This window comes from Calliopsis andreniformis, unplaced genomic scaffold (assembly GCF_051401765.1).
Source record: "Calliopsis andreniformis isolate RMS-2024a unplaced genomic scaffold, iyCalAndr_principal scaffold0022, whole genome shotgun sequence".
In the NCBI taxonomy this organism is placed as follows: Eukaryota; Metazoa; Arthropoda; class Insecta; order Hymenoptera; family Andrenidae; genus Calliopsis; species Calliopsis andreniformis.
Genome location: NW_027480432.1, coordinates 7119081 through 7133641, shown reverse-complemented (window position 1 = coordinate 7133641; position 14561 = coordinate 7119081). Strand labels below are relative to the sequence as shown.

The 14561-nt window shown below is 39.2% G+C and overlaps 2 protein-coding genes across 2 annotated transcripts in view; both read right to left on the bottom strand.

Annotated features, from left to right (window-relative positions):
- Positions 1-12: 12 nt before the first annotated feature.
- On the bottom strand, positions 13-3022 carry LOC143186967 (apolipoprotein D-like). The gene is made up of 4 exons (XM_076390862.1): positions 2796-3022; positions 2211-2341; positions 1481-1721; positions 13-683 (listed from the first exon to the last, which is right to left on the bottom strand). Exons 1-4 carry the CDS (start codon positions 3018-3020, stop codon positions 270-272), a joined length of 1011 nt encoding a protein of 336 aa, XP_076246977.1. The 5' UTR covers positions 3021-3022; the 3' UTR covers positions 13-269.
- Positions 3023-8695: 5673 nt separating this feature from the next.
- Positions 8696-14561, bottom strand: part of Ken (zinc finger and BTB domain-containing ken and barbie protein) — a 34516-nt gene continuing 28650 nt past the window's right edge. The window contains exons 2-6 of the mRNA XM_076390688.1: positions 13346-13636; positions 11812-11984; positions 11276-11503; positions 10286-10577; positions 8696-9157 (exon numbers count right to left, since the gene is read on the bottom strand). Of these exons, the coding sequence (XP_076246803.1) occupies positions 8696-9157; positions 10286-10577; positions 11276-11503; positions 11812-11984; positions 13346-13633 (1443 nt within the window). The 5' untranslated portion in view covers positions 13634-13636. The remainder of the gene's footprint in view (positions 9158-10285; positions 10578-11275; positions 11504-11811; positions 11985-13345; positions 13637-14561) is intronic.

Below are 14561 nucleotides of genomic sequence, written 5' to 3'. Positions count from 1 at the left end.
CCAAAATTTCATAGCAAAATTTTCTGTAACAATTTATTCGATTCTTTTTTTTTTTACATTTGTACATTATAAAAAAACAATTAATCCCGAATCCCTCCACGAACCATGACAGTGATCATTTTCGAAGGAATAATGAACAATGAACGCGATGCTCAGGCGAGACTGGCTTGAACGAAAACCGCTGCGAGCCTGAGACTCCTAAACTAATCGTATACCATCTACACGTACACTCTCGAACGAAATGACAACTTATCTCTAAAGCATCATTCTCAGGCAGTCTTCATTTCTTGTCCCTTTTCAAAACTTTCTTCTTCCTTAGCCTCGTTCTTCTTCGACTCGCTGACTACTTCACTGCTATCCATCAGCATATCCTCTTTCATGGCATCGGCTGCCTCCATAATCAGCTCTGGAACAGTATTCACTGGCTTCTTTTTCGGCTTGTCAGCCATTGCTGGAATTGCATTCTTCTCTTCTTTCTCCTTGTTCAGTTCGACAATTATTTGTGGAGCGTCTGGTATAGCAAATCTAACTTTCCCTGCATTCTCGTTTTGGGACTCGGCTGGCTGTGGTCCCTCTGCAGCTGGCTGCGCTGGCAGTGGCTTGTCCAGAAGAGCACAGTCTTCCTGGTCTGTCTTCACGAAGAACGTCTTGGAAATCTTGTACCTGTCCAGGACGGCGTAGGCCTGTTCAAGAAAACATTGTTTAGGTTAAGAGGTCGACTTTGATGTTAAAGGCCTAGTCTGAATCCAAAGAAGTTGAATTTTGTATGTTATAAAATGGGAGCAGGAAAAATTCATAAAGGTGCATAAATAAAATTCATGGACTATGTTGGGTTGAAGTTAGTTTAGGCACTACTGTTAAATAACAGCAGTATTCCATGTATAAGATGTAGAGAATATTTTTGCTGTGAATATTTTGCTTGTTCATTGCCATCTCTTGGATTTCTAACTTGTTCTGCGACTACTCTTCAGTTTCACTTTTCTCAAGATAAAAGTGAATTATCATTAGTTCACTTCAGAAACTTGTATCTCATGTGGCAGAAGCTTGTTATTAGTAGGACATATGAGGCTACAATGAATACATACTGTATTGATGCTGTATTCATTGTAAGCTCGTAACTTGTTAGCCATAACAAGCTTTTAATGAAAAATAGGAAAATCTTCTTCAAAGATCAAATTGTATGTTCTTAATTTCTGCTTAATGAAAGAACCTAAAAGAACAATTCTAAAATATGAGTTTTTTGTTAAACAATATTCTGGATATTCCTTTATTATAAACTCGTTGCTGAATTTCCCACAATTTAGAAATAGGTTTACTATCATGCATTCTAGTTTCCATTTCTCTCAAGATAACGCTGATCTAAAAAATTTGGTCTAAGTTCTAAGTTCGTTCTAAGCTCGTTCTAAGTTCACCCTCAGTGCATCACAAGCTTATAGCGAGGGGGTACCGTAAATTGATACAGCTAATGTAATAAAATTACCTTTTGCATGACTGGATTGGGTGCCACTCTTTCTCTTGTCATGATCCAAGCGTTCTGCGTGTGGAATGGTCCAATACCAGAGCAGCTCCATAACACTGCGTAGGTGTCGTAATCCGTCTCGAGTACCGAGTACTTAGACTCTGGTGACAGTGGTATCGTGTACTTCACCGTCAGTTTCCCTTCTTCCGCTTTCGAAGCAGGTTTCCTGATCTCACCCTCTACTACCCTCTTGATGCCAGTGCTAGATATTACAAAGATTTCAAGTTACACATTATTCTATATTATGAATAAACACTTCTCTTGGAAGCTACGTAGCTAGCTAAATTAGTTATTATTTTATTCCTTTGTAACAACGTTTGTACTTGCGATAAAAATTATGTTTCAAATATTGGAGCAAAGGAGGAACTAAAGAATCTTTAGTCTCTTCATAATTATTAATTATTTTTATGTGGTATTTGCTGCAATAGTGACATAATTAAAAATTCATGATTTTTTAGAAAAGCAGATAATATTGTCAGCCAAGGCAAGGACCATTTTTTCTACACTAATAATTCAAGAATAATATTTTAAGTTGTGTCATTATTGTAGTAAAGGATTTATGTAGGTATTCAATCACGAGGAAATTTGTTAAAAATGAAATCTTTGTCTTAGGAATTAACTAATTCTGGAATTAGGTGACTTAAAATACATACTTATATTCGAGTTCTTATCGAATTGGTAATATACTCACAATCTATTCGTAACTTCATTGCTGACACGGAACTTGCCATCAGGGCCCAGAGTGTAGTTAGCCATAACACATCGCGACACCACTTCCGTGAGCTGGAAGTACCTTTCTGCTTCATACCAGACACCAATGAACTGAAATAAAAATGAAACCAATAGTTAATTGATGCTTCACCAAACCATATATACTGTGGACCAACTATGGTCTCAAAGTCTCGAGAAACCCTATCCATTCATCCAAATATCTACTCTATTTCCAATTTGTAACCGGTCTCAAAATCTCAAAGAAACTCTACTTAATTCATCAGACTATCGATTACTCTACATTCAATTTTCTTATATTATACTTGGCATATAATAGGACCTCAAATTTAGACTAAAACTTGAAGCTTCTTTTCGGTAGCTTTACATTCTTCAGCAATGTCTCATTACTTCCTTGTTCAATTCTTAATCGACGTTCTACTTTCTTACTATTACTGTCTACTCAAAACCAAATAATAAAACCTTCAAGTATTCGAAGTTCAACGAATGAAAGAAAGTGGCCCACTGTGCCACTGAAGCTCTACTAGACCTCGGACCATGCACTCACCTTGGCCATGTCAAACTCCGCCATGGGCACGTAGTCAGGACAGAAGCCCAGACTGGGCACCTGAGCCCTGGCCACCGCCAGAGTCGAAAGGACCAAAACAATTTTCCCGATCATGTCTGCTGGTGATCTGCCGTGAGCATAGTTCGAACCTCTTGCCTTATATACATTAACCGGAGAGGGCAGGAGCGTTGACCGAGCCGCGACTACCCCCTCTGTCCTGCCCATACGTGAATATTCTTACGGTACTCCTCGTGGCCCCAGAATCTGGCCGGCAGACGATGGTCATTGGTCAATGTTGCCAGCGACTTCTTGACAAGAAGTTCAGTTAAGGTGGTAACGCGACGCGACCCGCTAGAGAACAAGAAACGCAAGCTCCATTATGCAATTCTTTTACAACGGTACTTCCAAGCCAATGAAGACGAATCCCTTAACCGGGCGAATTGGTGTCAGCCAATTTGATGGGATGCCAAGATTTCCTGGATACAGGCGGCAATTGTAACGGGGCCAGGACTGAACCTCTGGATCTTGGGTCCCTGAATTGTGAGGATGGTTCTGGACTCTCTTGACCTCGCGGGATTTTTGTTTCGGTTGATTGAACTTTCCATTTTCTCACCATAGACAATTTGAACTCAATTCTAGCTCGAAGATTTTTAAATTGTATCTTTTTATTTTCGTATGATGAAGAACGTTCCAATTTTTCATTTTTATTTTTAGTTTCAAGTATTTTTAGTTACATTTAGTTATTCTTATTATTCAAGTTCTAGATTTCAGTTTTTGTCTGATAGAACAGTTTGTTAAAATTGAATTAAGGATGATTTATAAACTACAGTCATTGTACTTGTAATTGTGATTATCATTTCAGTTAGTTTAGTTGTTTCTGTATTTCTATTAATTCACTGTAAAAATGAATAAAAAAGGTAAGAAACAGATTTTAAGGGGAATGAAATCGAAATTTGTGTAAACCTTGTGACAGAGTCTTCAAATATATGTAGATGTAAAAAATACTGATTAGAGAATTTGCTAGAAAAATCGATATGTAAAATATTAGTAGAACAGAAAAGAAAGTATATTTCTAAAAATAAACTGCATTTCTATTTTTCTTTTTAATCTTTTTGAATAACAACTAGATGACTCTTATCTGTTATCAAGCAACTCCATATTAAAAAAAAATGTTGCATATTAATTTTTGTTCACATTCTAACTCCACAAGAAGAAATGACTACTCAAGCAAAACTAGAATTCTTCCAATAACAGAAAACAAAATCCTATTTTAGTAAAATATTCGAGCAAAAACCGAGGAAAAAATTGTAATATATTTCAGTCTCAATCCTCATTTGTTTCTTGCTAAATCAAAGCAATTTAGAATTTTGTTGCGAATACTTGTCCACGTGCTGTGTTCTTCCTCTTCCTGCAGCCATTCATGAAGCCGGTTCTAGCCAACCTCGACCTTCAGCGAGGCTGCATTTATGTTCACAAATGGAACAGGTAGATGGCAAATACGTTCGAGTTCTCCGCGAGACAAAACAAGAATTGGCTATTAAGGTGAATGGCCCAGTAGCTGACCATGTCCCAATAGCTAAACATTAATGTCGATTTTATCCAATTTTAGGCTTAAATTCTACTGTATTAGCTAACGTGATTAAAAATAAAAATTAGTGTTATAAAATAGCATCCTCAGTTTCTGGGACCTCCTAATTAAAGTATCGGGACATACGGTTTTAGGTTCTCTACTTACTGGGACATTTGACATCTTAAGCGTTCAGGTATTGGGACATTTACCTTACTTATCACATTGTAATTATGCAATCGACTCACTGATTCTGTTCAGACTCTGTGTACGCTCAGACTGACCAGCGCACACGACCACTCTCTAAAACGTGAAACCCACCAATAACGGGTCCTGAGACGAGTTTTTTTTCCGTAAAATCGTGGAAGCCGTCAAACCGTTAGGTTCGAGAAGCTATTTCTTCAATAATTCCACCGAGACAAAACCGTTAGGTAGAATTTGAATGTTTCATTTCAAATATTTTTTTCAGGATGTTTTCCGCATAGAAACGATCATTTTATGTTTAAGAAGTCACGTTAGATTGGCGAGTTTAAACGTCCATAACTTGGTGCAGAACTTGTTAGCATTGAGATGCAGGCCTGACAAATTTGTAGGTATGCTTGTTGTGGTCAATAGTCTAGTGCAAATGCATTTATGCATTTTTTGTGCAGGATACAAATATTTCCAATTTTTGTGAATTTTGACGCTTTATTCAAAATTGCAGAATGTTCAGAGTAAAGTTATTCTTATAGATATATTGTTTACTTGTTTATATATAATTCTTGTTATTACTATTATACTTTTTAAGATTCAGAAATCTGCTGTTCTTTGAATAAAGAAATGCAAGACAACTTGAATTCTCACCATTTAATTATTTTTTAATTTTTTGAGAACAGGTAGAGAATAAATTTCTAAGTATACCTTTTTTAGCTTCAATTTTTTTCATTGTTTTCACTACAATTGATTTTTAAAGGAATGTAAACACATGTTTGTTTTCTACATACAAAAAGGGAAATAAAAATAGAATTTTTTGACAAATTTAAAATTTACAATTTGGAATTCTAAAGTGTTTGGTCACAGTAATGAAACTATGATAATTCCAATAAAATACTGTCAAATAATTACGTAACAGTCATTAGACGAAATTTTCCTGAAGAAGAAATTTCTAACTCGAATTGCGAACTGGGTACACTATCCGCATATTAAGAGAGGCAAAGTGAATGTTTCCCTCCGAAGTTTCCACAGTGAATGGTTTACTTTCAATTAATTAAACGATTCTTAATAGCTTCGTTTGGTCTGAAAGGAAAAGGAAAGGACATAGATACGAGACAGGTTGTTTTCGCTCGCTCGTTTATCTTCTCTTACACATTTCTCATCAGAATTAATTTATTTCTTGTAAACCTATGAACACTAAGAAAGCACGCGGAAAACGCTTTCCGCTCGGAAGATGCTTAAAATCTACAGAGCCCTGACCAGATGTCCAAAGAACAAAAAATGTGTAGCATCTCTGAGGACAGCAAAGAGAACAGGGTTTCAACGAAAAATGAATATTTTTTCACTTGGAAAAAAAGAAAATACCATAACTTCATTTTATTACATTCGTAGACACGACTTTCGACGAATTTCGAAATTCAAGATACTCGAGCTCGATCGTAAAAATAAAATTCACTGTACAATGTTTATCGCTATAAATACTATTAATGCATTTTTCTTTCGTAAAATATATTTTTCTCCGCTTCTATGTACATTACTCGTCGCTCGATTGGTCGAAGGTAAAATTGCACAGAACATCGAGCAAAATTTGTTCGCCAGCCCTAGGAGATTGTCCCGTTTGGACATCTGGACGCGAGCGTGTGCGTGCGTACACGGTAAACGTAACTAATGAAAGATAAAATAATCTGTATATGTAACCCTAGTGCGCTTACTTCTGAAGAAGAGGGGGACGGGGGGCTGGGGGAAGGTTCTAGGGGAGGAAGGGGGAGGGGTTGAAAAGAGAAACGACAAAAAGTTAGTTGCTAAAAATTATTTAAGCGGCTCCCAGAAAAAAGGATCGTTTCGTCATCGTTCCCCACCTTTTCGCTGAAAGAGCCACGTATCGCGCTCGTGCCATGCGCCGAAGCATGCGTCGCACGCTAAACAATAATTACTTTATCTTTATTATCATTTAGTATCACATTGCGTTCACTGTTTTGTGCTGGCCGTTGTTGCCTGGCTTAATGAGAGCGCACACCACCCCTCTAACCTCTTCTTACGTTCCTTTTAGCCCTTTACTAATGTGCAGGAATTTCTCACAGTGAGCGACCTTATTTCGAGGAATCTGTCACGAGGGAAAAATACAATGACAGAGACATTGAAAGCTACGATTTTGTACCACAGTGTGTTTCAAATTATGTCTATGAAGTTTAGAATTTGGATTCCATGTCTTCAGTAATCTTAAATTTAAGAGAATAGTTTCTTTTTTTATATAAGCTTGTTACCTGTTCCTTGGCCCCTTAGAGAAGGCAAAATCAGAGTCGTTGTGACTCTACTCGCTGTAAGCTCATCGTGATTTTATGAACAAGAAAACACTGTCTTTGCCTATACTGTGTACTGTGTACAGATATATGGAATGTACAAGCATGTATTAAATTAGCTAATTAGAATACGTTCTAATGATAATTTCGTGACCCTTCGTCGATTTAAAATCGCTCGTTTAATTATATTGATTCTCGCGCGAGCAAGGAGCTAAAGAGAGGCTGAGGCCTTTCTTCGAGGCACCTTAGGTAATAATACCTACCTAAAAAGATGACGTCCTGCGCCAACAAAATAAAAATTAGAGAAACAAAAGCTACTACTTACAACGTTCTATCTAGGTCCTAACGAAACTTGGATTAATTCGATTTTAATTAAAACATCCTACGTGAATGAATTAACGGTTTCCTTCAATTCCTAAGCGAGCTCGTATCGTCATCTTACACGTATACGTATCTTAAGCCTATGAACACATGAAATCACTGCCCAATCGACCAATTTGGACCCATTTGACAAGGCACTCGAGTCGCTGAGATACCAAAGACGTTTTCAATGGATAGGACACATGAGGGTTTAGGGAGCAGAGGAGGATAGGGTAGAAGGATCGACGAGAAAGTGGAAGACAAGGATTTTCTACGCGGAAGAACATTAAGAATATTCATTCTGCCGATTGATTAATGGTTTGAGCTGTATTTCAGCAAATATTATTGTCGTTTCCCGATAATGTTCTTCTTCGTACGATAAGGTGGACGTGAATGTCTTTTGTCATTTTCTTTGGCCTTCTAATCGAATTCTTCTCGTGACGCTAATTTCGAAGCCGTTTAGCATTCCGCGAACGAATTTTGTTCGGGGCGATTAGCGGGCAGGACACCTAACACCTACCTAAGACAGAAATCGGTGGAAAATCGGTTGGTCCCTTTGCAAAGTGTAAAATAAATAAATTGTTATCCGTCCGCTTGGTTCCTACGACTAACGTTAACGTTATTTACATGTGAGATTGCTTGCGCGCGCTGAGGTAAACAAGACGTCTTGGTGAATGTCACGCGACACGAACGAAAGCGCTAAAAGCTTTTTAATAAGTATAGCCCACGATGGGCGCGTTCCCAGGCTCGACCATCGCGAGCCTGACGAGACAGTCCGCGCGTGACAATAATTGACTCTCGCCTCTTCTTTGCTATTCTCTCATCCTCCTCTAACAGTTCCTGACAGAGACCGCCAACATGCCTGACACACCCCCGACTGACGTCGATTGTCGGAAATATGTCATTTGGTCAGAATTACTGGTCATCACTTATAATAATAAATTGGTAGTCCCCTGCTGCCGCTGTCTTCGAGCGTCTACGAGCCGAAGAATCGCGAGGACGTCGCGTCGAAGGCCTCCCCGGTGCTCCGTGGCCTCTTCTCAAAGAAAATGCGCTTAGCGGAGACTTTCAGATACTCTAGTCATCCATTAGCTTATAGTTAATCTATTCTCAGAGGTACAAGTCCGCGCATGTTTCTTCTCGAAGCGGCTCTGAATTGCCAGCGCTTAGGCTACACGCTGTCTTCAGAAGTTCTCAAGGCAGAAAGATCCCATATTCTTCGAGGCTAAGAATTTATGAAAACAGAAAAACGATATTTATAGCGAAGTAGCTTCGACGTCTCGTCAATGCCCAGACCGAAGACATTGCACTGAATGTGACAAGAAAGGACACATGCGAGCAGCTCGTAATTAACATTTTTCGAAGGCACTCTTTTTGGATCGGTACCACGCCCGATTCTAATAAACCCGAGGCACGTGTCAGAATTTGATCGAGACGCATTCGAGATCGCGCTTGAGCACCGGCTGACCTTAATCCCGTCGCTAGTCGTGCAGATTTTTACTAAGCAGCAGATTATTGTGCGGCCCCGACAGATGCCTGATAAGCTCTTGCAGACTGTCGAAGCTCAGCGAACAGAAGCAACAGGTGAACGTATTGTCGGGGGCGGCTATGACGCCTCTGTGGACCGAGCAAAGGTGCTTCAGTAAATGGGCCTTCTGCTTGAACATGGCGACACAGAGTCTACACGCGAACGGTTTTTCACCCGTATGCACTCGCAGATGCGTTTTCAAGTTCCAAGACATTCCAAATTGTTTGCCACAGTAACTGCACCGGTATTCGCGAACGGGAGTCGATTTCGGCGGGTCGTCCGTCGGCGGTGGGGGAGGGGCTCTGGCTGGGGGCAAGGCCCAGGAGCCCCAAGGCGGCTCCAGGCCTGCTGCCGACGCTGGGTCCGCGCTCGGCGGTCGGTGTGACGCTCCTGGAGGTGTCACTGACCTGTCCTGCTGTGGAAAGAAAATTAAACCTGGTAAGATTTGGGAAATTAATCGATTTGGAAGGATTCAGGGCGATATCAGGGGTGGAGAATTTAGGTACACTTGTTTGGAGTGAATTGGTTCGTTAACCCTTTAGTTGCTGTTTTCTAGGACTTATTAGTGTCTTCTTTTTTGTACTTTTGTGTTGAATATTGCAGTAGGAATAAATATGCAATACATGAGCTAGAAAGAGCTACCAATCTGGGACTATTGGATGGATATTGGTGGGATAAAGTGTGTTCCAGTGATATCATGGAGAAGAAAAGTAGGGGTAGCATACAGTATTTGGATATATTGCTCGTGCTACCCTCACCCTTTTATTCTATGACATCACTGGAGCACATTTTATCCCGCAATCTGGCTACCCTGACTAGCATAAGTCAAAATTTATGAAAAGTAGTGAATATTAAAAATCAGTTATAATTTTCGTGAAATTTCATTTATATTTTATGCTTCTATACCTCTATGCAATGTATTACGCGAAAATTTGTATCTTTTCTGAGAGAAAGGGTTCATTTATTTGTCAACCAGACAGGATCTTTTGTCATAAAATTCGCGACTTGTTACTGTTAATAAGCCTGTAGGCTATAAAACGAATTCACACACTAGTGACTCATTTTCTCTTGATTAAAACTGAAAGTGAAAGGAAGATGGAAGAATAAAAAAAAACTAATTCCAAACTACATAAAAATAACGATGATCTTATGAAAGACTTTATACATCCTTTATGTGTACGAGTGGGTATTTTCTCAGAATGTTTATACAGGGTGCTCGACAACAGGTGGGAGAAAATGTAAGGAGTGACTGTCCATGACAAAACTGTGCACTCGCCTACTAACCTACCAGACGTACACTTTTGCTCGCTGAATTGCCAGGCCTCAGGCGCCTTTCACTTGAATTTTTAAACGTTAACAACTGAAAAACACAGCCACGATCGCAATTTCATCGCTTTTGATATTCCTCCCATTTTCTCTCGCCCGTTGCTGAACGATCTCTGTCACGTCGTGTGACAGAGCGAAAGGGTTAAGGATCGTTCGGATAATCGAGGCTCCGTTACATATCGCGCCAGAATGTGATACTTGTGCGCAGAAGTCATACCAGGTACGGAGGTGCCGAGACGCTGAGGGGATGTGGCGCTTGTAACCGCCTTGGCGTCTCGAATCCAGGATTAAACGGTACAAAAGCCGGATTCTGAGCGGGCGCGTTGTGAAAGCCTGGCCTTCGTTTTCGATGAGGCGTTACGACGTACGCCTCCGCAGGTGGGATAGGTATTTCCTCGGGTTTTCGTTTTCCCGGTTCTAAGCCTAGCGCGAGCTGAGTTGCCAACTGTCTCCTTCTCTCCTCGGCCTCCTCCAGAGATTCTCGTCTCTCCAGTAATTGCTTCTCTGGCCTGGTTGGATGAAATGAAACTTGTAATCCTCTGCCATCAGAGGCAAATAGCAGCAGAAGCTTGCTAACAAGATAGGGTTGGATAGAGGACATAATTAGAGGGGCTGTTAAATGTCACCTTTCTTGTCATTTCTGTTCCTCAGGATTTTATAATCTGTCTCAGGCTTTAAAATGGGAAGCCATTTTTATGGTAGGTAGTGGGAAGCAGTGACAGAAAAGGATTGAACTGTGTCAAATAATGGTAGCTATCATTGAATAATTTTGAAGGTCTAGAGAGTCCATATCTTACTTGTCAATTGAATTCTAATATCTTGAACCATCAACTGATATGATGTCAATATTCTAACATTGTAACATATGGGTCATTGCAACTCTACTATGAAAATAAGTAATATGTAGTAGCATACAACAAATTCACGATTCTTCAAAATATTAATCACTGTTTACATATTCATGAATACTTTTTATCTCGAATACAAGAAGTTAACTGCTTGTTAGTAGCTATAAATATTGTGATTCCACCATACCAGTTAACAGCTAAAAATCCTTTGAGTCATATCATCTAAAGATTTACTTTCAATTTAAAACTTCGACGATGGCTTTGGGAAGAAAAATTAGTTGAACAAATGGACTATGTACCATTGACACACCCTATATAATGATATCTCTAAACGAAGAATTAATTGTAATAATTCTTACCTAGGCACTATATCGTGCGAACTTTCGCTGGTAGTGGAGTTCCCAGAATTCAGACTTAGATTCACAGGATCAGAACTATCCCTCCTCCGGGGTGGTTCTATACTGCTCTCCCTGTTCTCTGTAAGAAGCGCCTCTCCCTCGATACCTTCGACGTCCACTTCTGGTTCCTCCTCGCAACCTTCCGTTTTGATGAGAACCGAGCAGCAGTCCGCGGGATTGTTGGACTGCCTGAAATGTCAGAGCAGAAACAATGATACCCGTTTCGTACAGATCAACTGTAATCTTCGAATTACGGCCAGATATCACGCGTATCGATCTGGCAACGAATAAATGGCGAAAGTTAGATAAAGGCGCGAAGGAGTGACACCATGAGAATCGATACCTTGCACAAGCTCCTCCGCTCTCTGTCGAAGCAAAGATCACACGAAAGTAGAAATTAATCTTAATGGCTGGCCATCTTGGAAATTGCGCTATCTCTTTCGCTGATCATTTTGACATTTCACGAACACTTAGCACTAGTCAGACTCTCTACCCACCTGCCGTCGTACTGCGACTCATAGCTCGAGCTTTCTTGGCCCTCGGAGGGCTGAGGGGTGTGTATCCTTTCGGGGTCGGAGTTGCTAGAGGTCTGGGGCTGGTTCGGCTCGAACAACTCCGATTTGATCTGAAGAAGCTCGAACAGCTCCCTCAGAGGCGTGAGTTCCGTCGACTGGAAAATCCATATTATCTTGTAATTATCGTCAGATCTACAGTAGAATCTTCGTTAACTGAACCTCGAGTGTTCACAATTTCTCTTATTCAGGATTGCAAATATTCACTGGAATAATAATAAGAGGACGATAGAACGTCGATCGATTCTTTTAACAATTATTTAGAATTACTTTTCTACTGAATATAAGAAAACTGGATTTTAATAATCTGCTTCGTATTTGAATCTCGTGGTATTTAGGACGCTTTTGAAGTTCTACTGTATTGTCAATAGGGATGTGCAAGAACTCAAAAATATTGGATTAGTTGGAATCGTGAAATTTTCTTAGGATTGGATTAGATTTATGGAAGTATCCCGCGACTCAAGAATATTTCAGTTTCTGAGAACTTCAAGGCCCCCAAACCTTGATGATTCGATTATTATTTTACAAAATAATTCTCAATATTCTCAGGAATCACGTTTCAAGACGAACTTTCTTACTCTCCTGAATCCACAATTGTCTTCGACGAAACTTGTCCTGAAACGTGATTCGGGTTCTCAAGATTTTCGAAAGTCACGTTTTGAGTCTACCTCTGTCCAAGTCACGAGTCCACGGTCATATTCAATAAGACTGGTCCCAAGACGTAACTTGGATTTTCAAAACTCTCGGGAGTCACATTTCAAGTTCTCAAAAATCTCAATATTCTTGCAAGGTAGCCTCTGAACCCTTAAAATTTTCGAGTCACATTTTGGACTCTCAAAGTACCCAGACATCCTAATATTCTATCAAGATAGTTTCTGAACCCTAGTCTGACCCGATTGTGTCCTGACCTACTCCAGAGGGTTCCGCAAATTCTCGAGTTCTCGTACACCTCTAAGGGTCGAAACACATTTATTATCACTTCACGTGAAATCACATGCTATCATAATGCATATTATAGAGACTGTCCCATATGAAGGTACATGCCTCAATACTTGAATGCTTAAGATGTCAAATGTCCCAGTAAGTAAAGAACCTAAAACTACATGTCTCGATACTTAAATCATGAGGTCCCAGAAACTGAGGATACTCTTTTATGACACTAGTTTTTATTTTTAATTAAATATCCCTAGTACATTAAAATTGAAGCTTAAAATTGAATAAAATTAACGTTAGTATTTAGGCATCGAGACATGATCAACTACTTGGCCATTTGCGTTATAGCAAGATAGATATAAAATAAAGGAAAAACATTGACTCGCCCTATGAATGTCACAGTTGTCATAAAAGCACTGACAGCTCATAAAAATGAGTGTCATAAAAAAAATGATTCTTCACACGATGTGATATTAGTGTATTTCTACTCTAATAGTTAATTGTCAAAAAATGTCCAAATTCTCACCGGTATTAGAGCTTCTCCATTATAAAGGAATTCCAGCAGATGCGTCAGCTGGGTTTTTCGAACCCCAGATAGGTGGACCACGTGGTCCAGCGCAGGATTACGAAGGAGACTAGCCAAAAGGGGACTAGCTGCTGCCAGGACTACGCGATGAGCCTTGACGACCGAGCCATCGTCACAAGCTAACGTCACGTCTACGTGACGGTCTCCGGTGTACCAGGCTCCGACCTCTGCGGCCAAGGTCGCTGGATGCTTCCCATAGTGGAGTGTTAGGAGACCGTCAGTATACATCGTCTGGAAAAGAAAAATAATAAAGATTATTACTCGCGGAAATTTATTTCATATCTATGCGTTAGAGGCAGGTTGATAAATTTTGAGGAGCTAGCCTTGAGCGAGTTGTAAATCCTCGACACGTACTGTTTAAGGGGAAATAGTTTACGAGTGATTCAAGGATAATCGTAAAAAGATGTCATAGAACAGATATCGCTGGTTTTATTGCTGATGAGCGAAATATATTTCTTGTGTTCCACTTGAGGACGTCGGAAACCTTCTTTAAGGCTGTGTTTGAGAATTATATTTGTATTACATTTGTTGGTATTTGTCATATTTATTTCTTTATATTTATTTAGAGTTCAAGGTGATCGAAATATTAGATGTTCAGAGGTGAAAGAATGACCTTCTGGTTATATAAGTGGAAAAATTAATGAATTGTTGTATATTGTAGTTTTCTTGAATTCAAATATTTGTTTTGCCTTACAGAATTAATTACTTGAAGTCATATAATAGTTGTAAATCATTGTGCAAGAACTGATTATTTGTTTTATAAAAATATTTTGACTTTAGGACAATAGGAATTTTTTCTTTTTCACTACTGCAAATATGGAGGTTCGAACAAAGTTAAAGATACACTATATGTGGATCAATTCCTTCAATTTAATTGCTCGTTAAAGGACCAAAGAGACATTAAAAAAGTTAAAAAGACAAATGTGAAAGCAGTGATGAAGTAATTACTAATAATTAAGCAAAATTTCCTTTTTATAGTATCGATACCCTGTTCAGAAATATTTGGAATCATTCAGAGCACAAATGAAGTCAAAGTGCATAGAATATATTCAAAAATATATCTCTCGCTATAAGTCCATCATTAAAGCATCGTAATTATAGCGAGAAAATTGTACTAGTTTTGCTTCTAAACTGTCTGCTTATAAACATTTCTTTC

Excerpts from the sequence above, each read along its gene's own strand:
- LOC143186967 (XM_076390862.1), bottom strand. The coding sequence starts at position 3,020 with ATGGGCAGGACAGAGGGGGTAGTCGCGGCTCGGTCAACGCTCCTGCCC. Across the intron at positions 1,722-2,210 it reads AATGAAGTTACGAATAGATT|CACTGGCATCAAGAGGGTAG; the intron begins GTGAGTATATTA and ends TGTAATATCTAG. Across the intron at positions 684-1,480 it reads CCAATCCAGTCATGCAAAAG|GCCTACGCCGTCCTGGACAG; the intron begins GTAATTTTATTA and ends TTTCTTGAACAG.